The following is a 15,859-nucleotide window of genomic DNA, read 5'->3' as shown; positions in this document are numbered from 1 at the left end:
AAAAGACATTTGATTGTAAACTATATTATTATATACTAGGAGTGTAACGGTACACACAAGTCACGGTTCGGTACGTACTTCGGTGTGGGTGTCACGGTTCGGTACGGGTTTGGTACAACGGGAAAAAAGCAACAAAAACTCACACACGTATAAGACTAGCTTATTTCTTTTATTTTGAATAGACTGAAAAAAATTAAAACCACCTCCTGTTATAAAAGTAAAAAGTAAAAGTAAAAAACATAAAACAAATGCATTAGGAGGGTTCCTATACCATTCATTCATTTTGTTCATACAGAGGAAAAGAAAAAGCACAATTTCTTGTAGGGATAAACAGAGCTAGTGAGGTAGCAACTGGCAACTTTGGTAACTTCATTATAAGAAACTAACATTTTCAATGTTGTATTACGCAGTAAAATTTAAACACTGTCACATTAGCAATAATGTCAAACAAGTCAAACAAATATTTCAAATAGTACCAAAACTGAAAATCTCTTGAAAATATTACAAAATAAATAATGAGTGTGTCTTATGTGCGTTAGCATGTTTGATGTGTTTCCCGTGACGTACCGCACCTCCGCGAAACATCGTCGGCAGACAATTTTTATCCGGTACACCACTCGCATCCAAGGCTCGCATCCCATCGCCGTTATGTTACACCGGGAAACCAAAGTGTTCCAGTTCCCACACTACTTTTCCTCTTCGTATGTTTTTCTTCTTCTGTCGACTAATGATGTTTGCTGGCAGTTTTTAGGCTCATTACCATCACCTTGACTGAAGTGAGGACTTGACTTTGTCTTTTTTTTTAATAGGCCACTCACTCAGAAGTATTCGCCATATGACTGCGTACACTGAACCGTGACGCCCGTACCGTGACATTAATGTAATATTAAAACCCTCATGCCCTCATAGGGACAAAAGTGTCCTTTTCAGGTTTTATTTATTTATTTATTTATTTTGATTACTTAGCATTGGTTATGCTTGTTGCTATGATATTTGGCAAAGGTGTGTGTTTTTTAACAAATTTTCACTATGAATCACTTCCTCCTCATGACCAACAACATCACTTTTACATCATAAAAACCTTGGGAACTGCAAATCACAGCAGCTGTAGTTAATCAACATTTGCAAAGTTCACACATCCCTTTGCTGCAGTTCCTGTGTATGAGAGTGAACTGAACTCACACGAACACCACAACATTCCTCAAGCCATTGATCAGGGCCGTGCACCTTTAAAGGGGCAGGTGCTCAAAGTTAAAAGGGGGCACATGGAGCCTGAATTTGAAACACCATACAGAAACATACCTTACAATATAACTGGTTGAACTGAAGGTACCCATATTCATAAAGTAATGTAATATGGAATCAGAACATACCATATCATTGTCCACACTTCATATTTTTGTTAGAGGCCAGTGCAAAGCAAAAGTAGTCGATGTTTTACCTGATGGGGTACACTGAACAGCTTCTGTTGAAGGGGTTGGTGAGGAGGCTGCTTATACTGGCCTCCCTCTTGTACCAAAGTGGTTATCCAGCTAGCCCAAACAATTGAGAATCCTCAGAAAAAGACTCATAGACCGGACTGTGGCGTTGTCACTGATCTTTACTGAAGATGTCACAAATTGTGAAACTGTAATACAATCCAAAAATACAAATATTGTAAATTATGTTACATAAGCATGAAAATCGCCATAATAAACAAGGTAAGTACACACAATATTGATATGCACAAAAGGAGGAGACCTTCACTGAATCAAAACAACATGTGAGCTACATGGCTAAATTATTACAATGTTACAATGTTAAAGTGATAATGGAAATGATTGTAACACGGAGTCTTCATTTATGAACTTATGAAACATAAAAACTTACAGATATGGTCTTCTGCAGCTTCAAAACCAAAGTAAAGTCCTCTCACAGCTCACTGACAGGGAAAATGGTCTCCAGCACCAGCCATGTGCTCTGCTCTCAAAACCGAAAGTAAAACTTAACTAAATAGGAGACTGCATTTACTCTTTGTTCCACAGGGGGCAGTATAGCATTAAGCAGTTTTGCACTGAGAGGCCATGACACTCCCCGCCTGGCGTCCATGGGGACGTCACAACTCCCAATGGGCACTTAAATTATGACATCTGAGGACGATGGAGATAAAACGGGGATGAGTTCCGTGATAGGCCTGGAGAAAACCTTAGGTACACCTTGACGGATGACTCTCACTTCCACCTTTCTCACATGTCCATCTGCACTTGGGAATGTCTTTGTCACAACGGCCATCGGCCATTCATTTCTTTCCACTTGAAGATCCTTCATGAGGACCACGTCACCCTTCTTCAAGTCAGGTCTCTTGTCCGGCCACCTCCTTCTAGTTTGCAGCGTCGAGAGATATTCGCGACGCCACCTCTCCCAGAATGTGTCGGCGAGGGATTGAACCTGCTTCCACTGCTGTCTCAGTAGCTCTGCCTTACCGAACTCACAGGGGGGAGGAGGGACGGTGCCCGTCTTCTGCGTCAACAACATAGCTGGTGTGAGCACGAGTGGGAACTCTGGATCGGATGAAACAGGCACGAGTGGCCTCGCATTCATGATGGCGCACACCTCTGCCAGAAGTGTGGTGAGGACCTCATGGGTGAGATGAGGAGACTTTAACTGTGAGAACATGGAGTCCAGTATGCGTCGTGCCACACCGATGAGGCGTTCCCATGCCCCTCCCATGTGGGACGAGTGAGGGGGGTTGAATATCCAGCTACATTTCTGTTCTTGGAGATACTCATCCAGTTGTGTGTTGGGTACGCTCATCCCCAACTCTTTACAGGCACCGATGAAATTAGTACCCTGATCTGACCTGATCTGTTTTGGTGCACCTCGAAGAGAGAAGAATCTCCTCAGTGCATTGATGAAGCTGGAGCTGGTCATGGACTCGACAACTTCAATGTGCACTGCTCTCACGCACATACATGTGAACAGCACGGCCCACCTCTTGCTGTTTGCATGACCGCCCCGCGTGCGCCTCGTAGACACTTCCCACGGTCCAAAGACGTCTAGCCCAACATAAGTGAAGGGGGGAGCTGCCTGCAGCCTCTCGGCTGGCAAAAGTGACATCTGCTGTTGACCCGTCTTACCCCGAAGTTTCCTGCAGATGACGCATTTAAAGAGTAAGCTCTGGATGCGTCTCTTCCCGCCAACCAACCACAACCCATCTGTGCGGATGGCGCCCTCCGTGAGATGCCTACCTTGGTGTTTGACCATCTCGTGGTGATGTCTTATGATCAGTGTGGCAAGGTAGTGGTGACCGGGAATGATAAGGGGGTTTACCTCACTTAAGGTCAACTGAGAATGAGATATGCGTCCTCCTACTCGAAGGAGTCCATCACTGTCTATGACTGGATTCAAGACTCTGATACTGCTGCGTGTCGGCAGGTTTCTCTTCTCTAAGATGCATCTTATCTCTTCAGCATAAACTTCATGCTGCACACTCTTGATCACAAGCTTCTTAGCCTGTTCTTGGCCCTCCACAGTAGAACCTCTTCGGCATAGATGCCACCCTTTACAGCCGTTCTCGTCGGTTGGATAGGCAAAGGAATGGGCAATGTGCTTCAGATGTGCAACTGCTCTGACGAGTGATCGTAAACTTGAGAAACGCTCAAAGCGCTCCACTCTGAACTGACCTTTCGAAGCTTGGGTGATGTGCACAGATGCTACAGGACGTATTTCGGCGTCTGCCGTCGGATCGACGAGGTCAAATGACACCTCAGACGGTGAGGATGGAGCGAGAGGCTTTGACAGGAAAGGTGGCCCCGTCAGCCAAGTCGTGTTTGCAAGGAGTGCAGCTGCGACCGACCTTGACCCATGGTCTGCAGGGTTCTGCTCAGATGGAACGTATCTCCATTGTTCTGGGGACGTCGACTGTCGAATCCGTTCGATCCGGTTACCCACATACACATGAAACCTCCTTGTCTCGTTGTGTATGTAGCCCAAAACGATTCTGCTGTCTGTAAAAAATGTGACAGAGTCAATTGTCAAGTGCAGCTCGCTCACTACGAACTCTGCGATATCCACCGCGAGGACGGCGGCACAGAGCTCGAGGCGTGGTATGGTAGTGTCTCTCACAGGTGCGAGCTTCGATTTTCCAAAGACAAATCCCACGCTGGACTTGTTGTCGTGGTTGGTGACCTTCAAGTAAATAACAGCTGAGATTGCCTTGACTGAAGCATCGGCAAAGACGATCAGCTCTGCCGACTTGGCATTGGCGGAGGAGAAAGTGGAGTAACATCGGGGGATCTGCAGCTCCTGCAGATGCTGGAGTGAAGCTTTCCATTTCTCCCATTCTGCTCTCTTATCATCAGGAAGAGGAGAGTCCCATTCTCCCACTTCCAGCGACAGCTGCCTGAGAAGAAATCTGCCCTGTACTGTGACAGGCGCGATGAACCCAAGAGGATCGAAAATACTGTTCACCACAGAAAGCACGCCTCTACGTGTGAATGGCTTATCATCGACCAGAACTCTGAACGTGAACGTGTCTGTGATGAGGTTCCAACAAACACCAAGGCTGCGCTGTAAGGGCAGCTCATCCTTCGACAGGTCCAGATTTTGAACGTCCTTGGCAAGATCATCGATGGGAATGGCGTCCATCACAGCAGTCCTGTTAGAGGCTATCTTGTGAAGCCGAAGGTTGGAGAGTGCAAGGGCTGCTCGAGCACGTTGGAGAACAGAGATAGCCTCTGCCTCTGTGGCAAAAGATTTCAATGCATCATCCACGTAGAAATCCTCTTCTACGAACTTCCTGACATCACTTCCATAGCTGTCTTCTTCCTCTCTGGCAGCCCTCCTCAGGCCATAAATGGCGACGGCTGGAGATGGAGTGTTACCGAAGACGTGGACTTTCATACGGTAGTCCACAATGTCACTGCTCATGTCGTTGTTTCTGAACCACAAAAAACGTAAATAGTTTCTGTGTTCCTCTTTCACCACGAAACAGTGGAACATATGCTCAATGTCCCCTGTTACGGCAACCTGTTCTTTCCTGAACCTCACTAGTACCCCCAGAAGGCTGTTGTTAAGATCCGGTCCAGTGAGGAGGACGTCGTTTAGAGAGACTCCATCGTAACGAGCGCTCGAATCGAAAACGATGCGGATCTTGCCGGGCTTTCTGGGGTGGTACACACCGAATGACGGAAGGTACCACCGCTCTTGGTGATCTTGCAGCACTGGGGCCAATTCTGCATGCTCATTATCCAACATCTTTTGAATGAAGTCCAAATAGTGCTCCTTCATTTCAGGGTTTTTCTCAAGAGTGTTGCAGAGTGTCTTGAGCCGTTTGTAAGCGTATCCTCTGTTATTAGGAAGCCGTCTCCTAGGCATCCGAAAGGGCAGAGGAGCTACCCAACTGTTTGCACTGTCCTGAAAAACCTCTCTGTCCATTATCTGTATGAATCTCTGTTCGTCGATAGATGGAGCAAGCTTGCTGTCGTTCTTGGTGCACACAAAGACTGATTCACCCATGTCTTCTCCTTTGGGTATCTTTGAGCTGAGTGGGATGGGATGTGTTTGATGAAGTGTTTGATGAGCCAACCAATTGAAGTTTTCTTTTACCTGAAGGTGACTTTCACAGGGAGGCAGATAGCTTGGACGGCCGCTCTCAAGGACACACGTCCTCAGGCTGCTCACTGTAGATGGCTTGTGGGCTTTACCAAGACATACGTCCCCTATGACCACCCATCCCAGGTCCAGTTTCTGGGCAAATGGGGCGTTGTGTGGACCGTTAATCTGCTTGCGCACCTTATGGACACGGAGAATGTCTCTCCCCAACAGCAGCAGGATGTTTGCATTAGGGTCTAGAGGAGGGATCTCGCCTGCAATGGCTTTGAGATGCTTGTGATGGGAAGCTGCGTTGGGGGTAGGTATTTCTGACCTGTTGTCTGGGATCTCCTCACATTCAACCAAAGTAGGAAGTTGCAAGTTGATTTTCTGGTCAATTGACTCAACAGTGTATCCACATGCTCTTCTTCCAGCTGTTTCGGTGATGCCTGCGCATGTTTTTAGTGTATACGGAGACCAAACACTGTTATCGTTGAAGATGCTGAAGAACTCGGATCTCACGAGAGAGCGATTACTCTGCTCATCGAGGATGGCATACATCCTCCTTGCTGTGTCGCGACTACCATTGGGGTACACGTTTACCAAACAGATCTTAGAGCAGGCACGTGAGCTCATTCCTTCCCCACATACCTCTGTGCACCTAGGTGACACTTCCTCCTTTGTCTCTTCCTCCTCCCCGCCATAGTCTGTGTTAGCTTGGGGTGGCTTTTGTTTCCAGGGAGCAGGACCTGGATGCAGGGCCGAAACATGCCTGTCACTCCCACACTCAGTGCATGTGATTTCTGCTTTGCAGTTCCTGGCTATGTGGGCCGCGGATGCACAACAATGGAAACAGATTGCATTCTCCTTAATGTACTGTCTCCTTTCTTCAAGAGGTTTCTCTCTAAAGCCTCTACACCTACTGAAGGGATGCGGCTTCTTGTGGATGGGACAGTTCTTAAGCAGGTCAGCAGTTGGTCTTGTAGGAGACCGGTTACTCTCCTGGTCTGGAGGTGATATCTGCGTCCTGTGAACTGAGACCCGGTGTCTTATTTGACTGTAGCCATCGTCGGGACGCTCTCTCCTGATGGGAGTGTGACTGGAAGGACGAAGGATGAAGCTCGGGTCATTGCGGGCTTTGGCTTCGTCGGAGACGAACTTGGAAAACACAACGAATGGGGGGAATGATACCTGGTACTGTTCCTTATATTTGGAGCCATAAGATGTCCATTTATCCTGCAGGTTATACGGAAGCTTTTCGAGGATGGGATGGATTCCTCTGGCTGTGTCCAGATAAGATAATCCAGGTAGAAAGTGACCCTCCTTAGCTGCTTCTATCTCCAATAGCAGGTCTGCCAGGTCACGAAGTTTCTGTACATCTCTGCTGGATATCTTCGGGAAGCTCTCCAGTCTGGCAAAAAGAGCGCTTTCTATGGCTTCAGGTGTCCCATAGCATTGCTCTAAACGGTCCCACGCCATTCTCAGACCAGCAGCGGGGTTCCTGATGTGGACGGATTTGATCCGACGTACATGCTCAGAGGAGTCCCTCCCCAACCATTTCACTAGCAGGTCTAGCTCCTCAGCTTCGGTTAACTCGAGACCTTGGATAGCATTGGAAAATGAAGACTTCCATGCCCAGTAGTTTTCCACCTTATCATCGAACTTGGTCAGACCTGTGGTGATAAGTTGACTTCTGGCGAGAAACTTGGCCAAGTCAGCAGTAGCAGAAGTGTCCTTGAAACCACCACGATCATAACTCCGGTCAACTCCTGCGTCAGCATTGACGTTTGGGCTACGACGATATCTGTGCCATGGATTACTGACAGACCTCCTTGGACTGCTACTGGGAAAGGTCAGGTCGTGGTGTATTGCTGTGGCCTGGTCTATAGGCTGAGGCACAGGGCCGATGTCTTCCTCGTCTTTGACCAGGGCTTCCCTCAGACTGACCTTCGGATGTTGTTCTGTGTAATCAACTTTGTCAGGCTGTTTCTGCTGAGGCTGAGAAGCTTTGAGTTCTGGCTGAGGGGGAGGAGCTTTGTATTCACTTAATGTTGGAAAGTAATCACTGTTATCTTCTAACGCTTCCTCCAACGCAGCAGCTTCAGCAAGGGCTGCTTCTTTTTCTTTTTCAACCTCCATTGCCGCTAACTCTGCATCAATCCGTGCTCTTCGTACTTTCATTTCAACCTCTTTCTGAGCAAAGGCTGCTTTGGCCTCCGCTGCCTTTGCCTTAGCACGAGCTGTTGCTACTGCTAAGTTAACCTTTAAGCTGGAGGATGATCGTGACGAACGCGAACACTCAGACCGCACCTCTAGTTCATCCTTTTCCTGATCACGATGCACTTGAGCCTCTACTGTCAGTGCAGGCTCTTCCTTATGGGTTTTATCTTCCATGTTATATGTAGACTGGAGACGTTGAATGATGTCGTCTGTGAGCAATGTGCTTTAGCCGACTCAGGCTGTCCTTACGTGAAGAAGCGATGAGAAGGTATCTTTTCACTATACTGGCCTCCCTCTTGTACCAAAGTGGTTATCCAGCTAGCCCAAACAATTGAGAATCCTCAGAAAAAGACTCATAGACCGGACTGTGGCGTTGTCACTGATCTTTACTGAAGATGTCACAAATTGTGAAACTGTAATACAATCCAAAAATACAAATATTGTAAATTATGTTACATAAGCATGAAAATCGCCATAATAAACAAGGTAAGTACACACAATATTGATATGCACAAAAGGAGGAGACCTTCACTGAATCAAAACAACATGTGAGCTACATGGCTAAATTATTACAATGTTACAATGTTAAAGTGATAATGGAAATGATTGTAACACGGAGTCTTCATTTATGAACTTATGAAACATAAAAACTTACAGATATGGTCTTCTGCAGCTTCAAAACCAAAGTAAAGTCCTCTCACAGCTCACTGACAGGGAAAATGGTCTCCAGCACCAGCCATGTGCTCTGCTCTCAAAACCGAAAGTAAAACTTAACTAAATAGGAGACTGCATTTACTCTTTGTTCCACAGGGGGCAGTATAGCATTAAGCAGTTTTGCACTGAGAGGCCATGACACTGCTGCTGATATAGCTGGAGGTGGGCTGTATTGATCTGAGAGTGTAGACACTAAAAAGAGTATGGTAGAGATGGTAGCTGATTAAACAACTGTTATGTGATCATGACAAGATGCAAAGATATCTAACATTGAAAATGGCTCACTGTGACAGCTCACTGTTATCGTGACATACTGCTGATAGCTTTAAGGAGACTACTTGCTGAGAGAGGCTGCAGCCAAGGCTGACTGCTTGAACTGAACAGAACATGTTGCTCCTTCGTAACTGAAAGGGGAACTTTAATAGGGGAAGAGAATAAAGGAGATACAGCCCATATCCTCAAAGTCATAATTCAAGCCGTGCATTAATTTAGGACATATGAAGATAATGTATTAAGTTGAATTTAGATCACCATTAGACAATGGACTGTTTAACTGTGACTACTCTTCCTGAAGTCCTTGTTTTCAGTTTTAATCAAATTGAGGGACAACAATTACAATTACTTATTTTTGTTTTACAAGTAAAACCAAATGCAACCACTTGTTTTGACACAAACATGACTGCCTGCTGTCCCAGCCTGCAGAAACTCATTTCAGGGAGGTCAACATCAGAAAGAGAGTCTCTTTCTATGGCTCTGGTTCTAACTAGCTCGAGAAATTTGCACGATTTGCAGGAGATTTTTAATTACTCGTCGTGGGTATGCAGGAGGCGCTCTTCAAATGCAGGAGACTCCCGGAGGTCCGGGAGACTTGGGATGTCTGGACTAGCAGCTTTAACTTGGGAGAGGTGTGTGTAGAGTCAGACGACACGCAGGATGGTCATTCATCTTATGAATATCTATTTGCAACTCTGGAGAGGCTCGGTTTTGGACCAGCTTTTTGTTCCTGGATAAGGGCACTATATGCTACACCACTGGCCTCGGGTCCGTACCAATAAGACAATCTGCAATTATTTTCTTATATGTAGGGGGACCAGACAAGGCTGTCCCTGAGCCCGCTCTTATTCGACCTGGCCATTGAACCGTTAGCAATTGCACTAAGGAGTACTGGGGAGCCCATTGGTATTGATGGGTGGGCCAAACTCACAAGCTGTCTCTATATGCGGACGACCTGATACTCTATCTGTCCAACCCCTCTATCTCTATTCCTAAGGCATTAGAAATTATCCCTAGCTTCAGGAAGATCTCAGGCCTCAAAATCAACCTTACTAAGAGTTTGCTCTTCCCTATTAATGACCAGGCTCGACAGATGTCTTTCGACATATATCCAAATAGAAACTCATGACACTTTTACATATCTTGGCGTATCAGTCTCCCGTAAATACAGTGATTTATTGAAACAAAATTTTAAACCAGCCCTAGAGAGAGCAGGACCTTGTCCGATGGTCAGCACTACCTATATCACTTGCCGGCAGGGTCAATTCTGGGTTGGTAATGTAATGGCGCATTTAAAACTTGAGAAATTGAAACACTCAATCAGGGGATCTACCCAGAGGTTTTACAATGTCAGGTAACTGCTTTAATCTGGATTAATGCAATCTGGAATTCCCAGCTAGGGACACTGAGATTACTACTTAATTGACTCACAAGCTCTGTAATGGGTTTGAATTTGTATGCTTTATTTTTGTTATTGTCATTATTATTATTGTAATTATACACTTTCTGTTTTATACGTGCACATTTATGGTATTTTTTGTTGCTTAATTTTTAATTTATTCATGACTGCTGTTTGCGGCCTTGTTGACTGTGGTGTATGTGTTTGCAGCATAAAAAGCCAATAAAAATATTTGAATAATAATAAAGGGCAAAACTTATGAAATTAATCAAACATTTGGTATCTCTGATTAGGACTGAAGTTGAAACATTTATGTAAAAAAAGCAGAAAAAAATATTACCATATTCTATTTTTATAGCATTTTTGAAGAGGACACTTTTGTCTCTTTTGTAACAATCTAACCATTTTAAAATCAGGTATGAGGGTTAAGTAGTTTTGATCTATATATTAGTAGTTTTATTATGGTGCTGACCACCAACATCAATATGTGTTTGTTCTTCAGGTGTCAGCAGTGTATCAAGGCTGGCTGTGGATGGAACGAAAACAGCTGTTCCTGGTCTATTCAAGGAGTGGAGAATGTAATAGTGACTATTTTTATGTTCTTATCTGATGTTTCAAAATTCTACATCAATCCAATATTAAAGTCATTTTGATACATTTGTTAAACTGAACACTTGAAGCTCTGCTCTAAAATTTTAATATTTAGTTTAGGCACTTTATAAAGGCTGAGCTGCTAACTTCACTTGTCCTATATGTTATTGGTTCTCAGTGCTTTGCTAAGCTAGCTGCTCATTAAACTAAGATTGTCTTATTTACTAGTTCTGCATGCATCAAATAGATGCGAAATACAAGCTTCATGTTGTATTATGTTCTACTTGTATGGCTTAATTTACCTCATGCTTGTTAAACATGAAATCTCTCAGTCTCTAGTTATGCACAAACTTAACAAGCACAAAAGACATATGAGTCTAGTTTTTGAGCTAATCTAACATTAGCCACAATAAAACCTGAATCACCTCTAATAGTACCTTTACAGGGACTCTAAACCTTCTGAACATTTACCCACTTCCTCCTGCAGGATAGTGTTTGCAAAAAGATGGAGCCTGGGATGAACTTTTCTGTGAGTCTGAACCTCAACTGTTCCTCTGACAAATCACCTACATTCAGTAAATGTTATAACAGTAGGGTAATGTTTGAAAGGTGATTTTTGTGTGTTTTTTTCTGTTAGAAGCCAGAAATCTCCTCCATCACTCCCAGTGTTGTGTCTTTCTATGGTAGAAACCATGCATTGTTGTCAGGTCAGAACCTCATTAATGTGACCAGAGTGAGGATCCAGACAGACCTAGACTGTACTCCACAAGAGTGAGTCACTTTACAGACAACACTAGAAGACCTACACTAGAAAAACACTTATACTGTGAACAGACATATTCTACAGTGTCATGTTTTCTGTACATTATTGTTATTGTGATGATGGTGAGTCTTGATCTGTTTCTCTTTCAGATCTCCTGTATGGAACAAGACTGCTGTGAGTCTGACGTTCCACATTCCCAGCACAGATAAGAAAGGTGTTGTCAAAGCATGTGTTCTACTGCCAGATGGCAGTTGCCATGGCAACACTAAAATCACCTATCAATCAACACCATCCTGCACCAACATTGCACCGAGCAGCACCTGGACCAGGTAAGTTTGACTTACTGATATTTTTACATAACAAAGCATATTATCCTAACACAGGATTCAGGTGAAGAATTTCTAAAAGCTACGGTGTTGGAGAAAAGGTTTAGATAAACTAAATCCATGGTTAATGTCAAGTTTTGGTGAACAACTTCAAGAGTTTGTTGACATTGTTAGGAAAGCATGAGAGGAACAGTTACAGGTTGAGGGTCATGTGGTGGGAAAAGAGAGTAATTTCTCAGAAGCATTTTCAGATCACTTCCCTTTTAGTAGCAGGAAGTAAAGTCATTTTGTCTCCTCTGTTTGTGCACACAGCTTTAAAAGACATGATAGTTCACAGTTATATAAATATGTGGTTAAATATAATCACATAGGCTTTGCTTCTTCACCATGATATATGAAGAGACCAATATGTATTGCAAGTTTTATGCCAACATTATTGTGACTGGCTGTTTGTCTTGAAGAGGAACAGAGCTTTTTCTCCAATTTAGAATTGTAATTTGTCGCCATCGTCCATGAAGTCAACCTTTCATCAAAGGCCATTAAGAAGTGTCACTACAGTTTCCATTATGGTGGTTTATCAATCAGATATACTATTAAATCTTACAACTATGAACAAGTCATGTTTCTGAAGTCAGTTCTTAAGGGAACCAAGAGCTGGTCAGAAGTCTGTTTTGTATTTGCCTTGCTTTATGCGTAGCCTAATATTTGTTTGTCTCTTAGTCCACCATTCACTTTGGACCGAGCAGAACCTCTGAGCTGTCATAATATATGTCGATAGAAACATATACAATTACTGTGATATTAGGGTGTCCCTGAAAGGAAAACCTTTTCTCTGAGATCAAGTTTATATTCAACTCAGTTTCCTCTGATTGGCTGCTGTTCCATGTTCTGCAGAGGGAAGAGGAACGTCACACTTACAGGGTCCCACCTGGAGTTTGTGGAAGGAATCACACACAGCCACGGCCAGCTGGAAGTCCAACCTCCCAGATATAGCAGCAGTCAGGTAGTCTCTAGAAACACAATGTCCCATTATATAGTTATCTTCCAATGACTATGTTGTGTTACATCATATCTTACCGCGTTACTGTCCATTGTCACTTTATATCTCACCAAGTCAAATGACATTACATTAGAATATGCTATGTCACATATGCCACTCCTACCTGAATGAACAATTCTCCAACCTGCCTATGATTCCTCTTACATTTTCAAACTGTCATGTAACATCATCAGTTTGTATCATAAGATTCCACATGTACGCTTTAGTCAGATATGTGTATCTATGACAGATGTATGTTTATCTTGCTGTTCTCTTCTCTTCTCTCTTTGCTGTTCTCTCTTTCTTCAGTCTGTACCCGGCTGGCCTTAGGCAGATGGGTCCCTCCATATGAGCTGGGTTCTGCTCGAGGTTTCTTCCTGTTAAAAGGGAGTTTTTCCTTGCCACCGTTGCCTTCAGGCTTGCTCTGGGAGTTTCAGGCCGGGTTTTTGTAAAGCGTCTTGAGACGATTTGTATTGTTATTGACGCTATATAAATAAAATTGAATTGAATTGAATTGAATCATCTCAAGTAATCTTCTTGCATTATGTCACATAACTTAAGTACGTTACATCCCAGTTGTCATGCAGAAACATTTGTGTCCATGTGTCATCATGGTATTTCAGGTCCTTTTTTATGCTGTGTATATTCCCTACAGGGCCTCTCCTATGAGACACCTGCAGCTTTAAACCCTCAGATGATTTCTGTCAGCACTGTGTATTGAAAGTAGCCAATCAATCCTTGGCCTGCTCCACAACTATAACCTACTATCCAGACCCTGTGTTCACCACCTTCACATCGATTAGGACAGGGGATGGGGTTCGCATCACAATACAGGTACAACATATATTTTTTGTTATACATGCAAAATTATGTGACATCAGTTCATGATTGGTCAGCATTTGTTTCTGTGGTCATTTCAGAAAAAGGCAGACAAACTGGAGATGACAGCAGCAGAGTTGTCAGTGTGGGGTGTTAGTGGTGAAAATAAATACCCCTGCATCATGGAAGGCAGAGAAACCAACAACCAGACTGACTTTTTCATCTGTGGGATACAAACCACAAACAACATTAAATTTCAGCACATAGAGGTAAAACTTTCCTCTGAACTGGAAAATATTGAGTCAAATGTTTAGTTTTAATGCAATGACTTTCAAATAGAGACATTTACCTAAAATCTTTGATGATTTTTGACTGACTGATCCTTTGTGACATTCCACTGTGAAATTTCTTTTCAATAGAAGTGCCATTATTGTTTTCTAGATAACGTATGGTGGCCAGACAGTGAAGCTAGGTCCTCTGCCTTTAGTTCATCATGTCCTTTTGACAGTGCGTTTGATACTGATACCCTGTGTCATATTTGGTAAGTGATTTTGATCCATCAACAGTTTGTGTCAAAGTTTCAACTTGTACGTTGCATTATGTTTAATGATTGCTTTCTGCTATTTTCATTAGAGATATTGGAGAATAAATACTAAGATATTTTTCTGTTCCACTTAATAGAGGAAATTCTATTTTTCTGCTCAGTTTGAATCAGTAACTCTTCATCTTTCAGTGTTGGTGTTTATCTATTACTGGCAGAAGAGACTCACTGCTGAGATGAACAAGCTCTGACCAGCTTTTTGACATTTACTCTTTTGATACAGGCTATAGAAGTAGTATATACAAAGTCATTGTATTTTAGGTGGAATGTTAATATTAAGAGACCATTCAAAGTACTTATTTCTTATGCTGTACTTATTATAGGTTTTGACTTTTTTTATATATATATATATATATATAATTTTTATACAGTGTTTACTGCTATATACTTTTTAATGACCATATTGAAATAAATGCTTATCCTATTACTACCTTGTAATTATTTAATACTTTATGTGTAATTAGTAAAGCACTGATAGTGTGATTCATTTCTTGGTTTTCCTTAAATAAATATACTTTGTATAAAACCTTTAAATTGGGATCTTAACGCGAGTTACAGAACTTGACAAAAAGAAACAGGCACTCGCTGTCGCTTTGGGGCTCGAATGAAGAGCCCGGGAAATAGCCATGGAAATACCCGCAGAAGACTTGGACAATGATAACGGTATGGATACGTTGGTGGATAGTGGATAGTGTTCCTGAAGGAGGAAAAAGACCGCACATATGAAGCGTATTCCCATTTTGATGGTTTTACAAAATACAATTCTGTATCCATGTCTGACTATATCATTGACTTTAAGCTGCGATATACTAGATGAAAAAGTACAATATGACACTACCTTATGCTGTGTTAGTATTTAAGCTCTTGGACACGGCTTGTCTGGACATGAAAAGCAGGCAACTTGCACTGACGGCATGCACGGACTTAAAGACATGAAATCGGCACTTAAGAGGATTTTCGGAGGAAAAACGCCAGGCAAGTGTACAAGTAAACCAGCAGGACGTGGCGATCTTTACAGAGCAAAGACAGCAAGGAAGAGGAAAACGCAACACAACGTTACAGACTGGACAACAGAGGCAGCCTTTACCGGGTACCAATCCACTGGATAAATTCGGTAAGAGATCAAGATGCACCATCTGTCAGAGCACGATTCATTGGGCTAAAGATTGTCCTCATAAGAAGATGGAACATGTAAAATTAACTGAAGATGAAAACACTGAGGAATGTCGGCTATTATTGACACTGCTTGTACTCCTGTATGTGGAGAGAAATGGCAGGAAAACTATGTGAAAGACCTCAGCCCAGACCAAGTGAACCAGGTACTGCAAACAGAAATCCTCAGTTACAGGCTATTTCGATTTGGAGATGGAGACTTAGTATATTCCACCAGAAATGTAAAACTTCCTGCTCAAATAGGACAGACAAAATGTCACGTTGAGGCTGAAGTGAACCAAGTTGATATCCCTGAGCAAAACATCTTTGAAGAAAACAGGAACCATTTCGGACATGGAAAATGACCGAGCTGTGATGTTCAGACAACCTG

General features: G+C 43.1%; 1 protein-coding gene across 1 annotated transcript in view; it reads left to right on the top strand.

Annotated features, from left to right (window-relative positions):
* Positions 1–14,543, top strand: part of LOC311508333 (plexin-C1-like) — a 30,497-nt gene extending 15,954 nt beyond the window's left edge. Inside the window, exons 15-16 of the mRNA XM_084573042.1 lie at positions 14,157–14,256; positions 14,449–14,543. Coding sequence (XP_084429168.1) covers positions 14,157–14,256; positions 14,449–14,507 — 159 coding nt within the window. The 3' untranslated portion in view covers positions 14,508–14,543. The remainder of the gene's footprint in view (positions 1–14,156; positions 14,257–14,448) is intronic.
* Positions 14,544–15,859: the final 1,316 nt, after the last annotated feature.

Source organism: Chelon labrosus (genome assembly GCF_963514085.1).
Source record: "Chelon labrosus genome assembly, chromosome: 23".
In the NCBI taxonomy this organism is placed as follows: Eukaryota; Metazoa; Chordata; class Actinopteri; order Mugiliformes; family Mugilidae; genus Chelon; species Chelon labrosus.
The sequence above is the reverse complement of the archived record's forward strand: the minus strand, read 5'-3'. Positions and strand labels throughout refer to the sequence as shown.